The sequence below is a fragment of the Poecilia reticulata genome, linkage group LG7 (assembly GCF_000633615.1).
Source record: "Poecilia reticulata strain Guanapo linkage group LG7, Guppy_female_1.0+MT, whole genome shotgun sequence".
NCBI classification, from domain to species: domain Eukaryota; kingdom Metazoa; phylum Chordata; class Actinopteri; order Cyprinodontiformes; family Poeciliidae; genus Poecilia; species Poecilia reticulata.
In genome coordinates, this window is record NC_024337.1 from 9,212,516 (window position 1) to 9,216,676 (window position 4,161).

The following is a 4,161-nucleotide window of genomic DNA, read 5'->3' on the forward strand; positions in this document are numbered from 1 at the left end:
TAAAAGAGACCGGCTCCTTAGACTTAGAGATAAAACGATGATGGAGGATTAATAAGCTCTTCCTCACAGGACTGTAGATCTGTGTTGTTTGTTGACATTTGTTGAATCTGCTTGTTTGCATGTGGGGATTTATCGTTCAGAAAGCATCAACAGTGTGTCCATCTGTCTCCCCAAGCCTGAGGGAGGCAACCACTCTGAGAGCGTCTGTTTCTGCTGTTTGATTCTGTAAAATGGGGAAAGAAAAAAAAATAGAGAAAACAGGCCAGACAGATGTGTATAGGCAGATGCTCTGCAGCATTATCCATATAATCATACAGATAAATGGACTAACATGTTTGAGAGATTTCCAAGATGGCGGAGTGTTTCAAGCGAACGGTTTGTTGCTCTTTGCAGAGCGTAGTGTGAAATAAAAACAGGAAAAATATTCATTTATGCTTGTCCTCTGCTTTAATACTGTTTGCAATTACAGTGGCAAATAAAATCATGTCACCTTTTCTTGGCAAACAAAAGTCTGTAAAACAGACGTCCCACACGTCTGCATGGGTCAAAATAAAGAAATCATGCTTTTAAATGTGAGTTTGTGTTTGGCATTTGCTCACAAAACACCAATTTTGTTTCATTTTGAAAAGTACGCTAGATGTAAAAAAAACCAAAAAAAACAAAAAGAAACTGATAAAATAATCAGTTTAATACAAAGAAGTTCAGCGATTAAGTCTCCCCTTCCCAAATCCATAAATAAGACTTTTACGTATACATTTCCATGCTATGTCTTATATTTTCTAACTTTGTGGCACGATGACCTAATATCTGCTAGGGTTTTTGTCAATAACTTACTATACAATATAATACCAACGGCTGTGATTTGTCCAGCAGGATAGATGGGATTTAATGGGGGATTCACCTTCAGGAGCACATCTAGATTAAGACTTGTGTGCATAACATACACAATGTACAGATATCCATTTTTTTTTTTAATAATCGACAATAAATATATCTATGGCATGAACAAATACACAGACGAACTGGAATCAGTAAACTTTAGTCAGGCATAAAGGAAGTGGAGGTGATTTAAAGAGGCGACACAAGAATGATTCTGTACCAACAGAAAAAAAAAGGTTTAGTTTTCCAGAAACCACTTTACTTTAACAAGCTTCTTTGACGTCAACGAGCGAGTTATCAACTTTTGCCACAAAGTTGCATTTGAATTTTTTTTTTTGGGGGGGGGGGAGGGGATAATAAAAATAGCTGCAATTCTCCCAAACCTGAGCTTTGAAAGTTTTTTTTTCTGCCTCCCTTATCGTCGTTCTCCCTTGGCAGGGAGATAAACTTGGTCTTGGTCCAGCCTTGTGCATCACAGCTCCAATTGCTTTATTAGCTTCTTGAATCATTGCTATGACTATAAATTGTAAACAGCTTGGTTCTCGCAGGAGCAGCTTGCTTTACTTCATGCTACCACTAGCTGCAGGAGCTCATGGCTCATAGAACGTTTTTCCTCAACTAACTAAATAAATAATCTTAATGAAAGGTTGGATTTCTGTCATTTTTTCAGTTTCATCTTATGGTAGTATGCTATAGATGAACTCTTCTTACAGGTTTCTAAGCCAGTGGTGCTAATAAATACGTGCACAGCGTAAATGCAGAGCGCTCTATGTACTCACCACTTTTAAGAACGGCGTCAACCTGAATTTAGAATCAGTTTGGCTCAGCATTTCTTTAAAGCTACAGTTTTAACAACCAGTTTCATTGGCGTCAACTTCAAACATAAGACTTTAAATACATCCAGTTGACGCAGCAAAAAATGAACTGGATGTAGTTCAGTCACAAAGTTTTTTGTGACTGAACAAATTCTGATTTAAACTTTTAGTCTGTAGTAAATTAGAAAAATGTAAAATCATCCACCAATATCAATACTCCAGGTTGAAAATTGATCAAATTTGTCCTAAAAGTACACAAAATTCATCTGATTTGAGTTAATCTTGGTCAAAAAGCAAACATGCAGACATTAAGGCAGGTTTTAGAGCTAAATCTGTCGACTTTTAGATTCATAATAACATAACTTTTTGGCACAAATATCACACTATATCTGCTTGGTTCAGTGTGTTTTTGAGTCAGTAGTGCTGTTCTGAGAACAAGTTCAGAAATCAAAAGCCTGTTCCTGGTGTTACGGTTCTGGTCCTAGATGTGCTGATGGAAAACTCTAAAGGAATACTTTGATCATTTTGATTGATCTCCAAACAGATGGAGAGAAAAAAATAAAATCGACTGAGTCAGAATGACATCCATCAACACAGTCAAAACGCCAAATTATTCCTGTCAAAACTCTGCAACTGAGCAACTATCTTACGGTGACACTTATAAAATAATCAGCTCCAGTAAGTCCACCAACACTGACGGGCAGAAACCCTACAAGTAACTGTAACAGCGAGTCTCTCAGCCGGATACACAACATACAGGGAAGAGTTTGGGAAAGAAGGCGGACTGGGTGAAGCAAAGTGTGAGGATGATGGTGTTATGTTGAGGCTATAGCTGCCTGATCGGGGGGAGGTTAAGGGTCTCCAGAGCTCTGTGGTACAGCTCCCTCAGGGCTCTTAGCAGATGGAGACGACAAAACATCTGGTTGAAGAGGTGAGGCAATGGCTCCTGGAAACAAGGCAGAACAATTACAGAGAGCCACGTGTTTGTGTAAATACATATATAAATAGCAATGCATATGTCTAATTGTGTCATAAACACATGAGAACCGCATTGGATAAACATAGATTGCTTTGCAAAATGAAGTTTTTGTCCTGTTTTGTCACATCACAACCACACGTCCATTTTTTTGAGTAAAAGTTACGTTGGAGGGAAAAAAAAATGAAATTTTTGATATCTTCCATGAAACTGAGGATAATGACTAAAATACATTGAAGTTTCTGGTTGCAGTTAGGCCTGTCATGATAACATATTTTACTGGACGATAAATTTTCGCAGAACTTATTGCGATAAATGATGATATTGCTGTTTTGAAACCATTTTCAAGTGTTATAATAGTAATAATGGCATAATAACGTAAGAACACATTCTCAAAATCAATAAACGTTAAATTCTAATCATCATTTAAACAGGAACTGGAAGACATTTGAAATATCCAAAATAAGTAAACAACAAATGAATAATGAAATCTCTGTGAACAAATTTGTCTTTCAAAAAAAAGGGAATATTTGAGACCAAAGCACCAGACTGAAGATCAGTTTTGGCAGAATGAGAGAGAAAAGAGAAAATCGATCAATCAAGCAAATGAAAGTTATTGAGTTTCTTTTAATTTAGCGCGTGATTAATTGATTTATTGTTTATGGTGAGAGGCTCGGTTGCAATTTGACAAAATGTGGAAAAGCTTAGTGGGCCGAGGTACGTTCCCAAGCGACTCTGAAAAGAACCAACATGGTCGGTAATTTGAACTGATTTTAAAATAAGCTGCACTTTCATCCACTCAAAACACAGATAAACACTCGAGCACGTCCTCACCCCCAGCACATGGACTCTGTTGTAATACGAGCTGAAGTCTTTACTGAGCGAGACGAGAAATTTACAGATCTGGAGGGACACATGCAAGAAGGTTACATTAAAATCTTCAACAGTCCTGAGTTACCGGACAACAGCGATGGCTCATCAATCGGGCGTACCTGTTCTGTTTTAATGTTCACTCTGGCTCCTCCTCCTTCACAATCTAACGACTGTCCCGATTGGTCGAGCAGCTCCGAGAAAGGAATAAGATAATTGAAGAGCAAAAGCCACTCACCCTGTCAGGGGGGAAAAAAGAAAGTAAAAGCAAAGTTTAGGGTTGCATTGTTTCTGCAGTGGTAGGCAGACTTCAAACACCAACAAAAACAACAATAAAATGTAAAGAAATTAGGGAAAAACATGGAATGGTACCTCTTCTTTGAGAGCAGAGAAGTCCAACTGGGACCCATCAGGGATTTCTGGATACAGACCTGCAGACAGACGGTGGAAAGCCTGTAAGAGCCTTTATGTTGTTCTAACGACTCAGTCTTAACACTTCAACCAGACCAGAAATGCAGATATGCACACACGAGTGTGTGTTAAACCGTGCAACAACAGTGACCCCCACATAAAAGCTGATGGTTCTCCTTTTATTTTGTAGTAGTTTTCTTTATATATATA

At 38.1% G+C, this 4,161-nt stretch overlaps 1 protein-coding gene across 1 annotated transcript in view; it reads right to left on the reverse strand.

Annotated features, from left to right (window-relative positions):
- Positions 1-428: 428 nt before the first annotated feature.
- dalrd3 (DALR anticodon binding domain containing 3) overlaps positions 429-4,161 on the reverse strand; it is an 11,693-nt gene continuing 7,960 nt past the window's right edge. Inside the window, exons 10-13 of the mRNA XM_008413215.2 lie at positions 3,913-3,971; positions 3,663-3,779; positions 3,505-3,573; positions 429-2,640 (exon numbers count right to left, since the gene is read on the reverse strand). Coding sequence (XP_008411437.1) covers positions 2,521-2,640; positions 3,505-3,573; positions 3,663-3,779; positions 3,913-3,971 — 365 coding nt within the window. The 3' untranslated portion in view covers positions 429-2,520. The remainder of the gene's footprint in view (positions 2,641-3,504; positions 3,574-3,662; positions 3,780-3,912; positions 3,972-4,161) is intronic.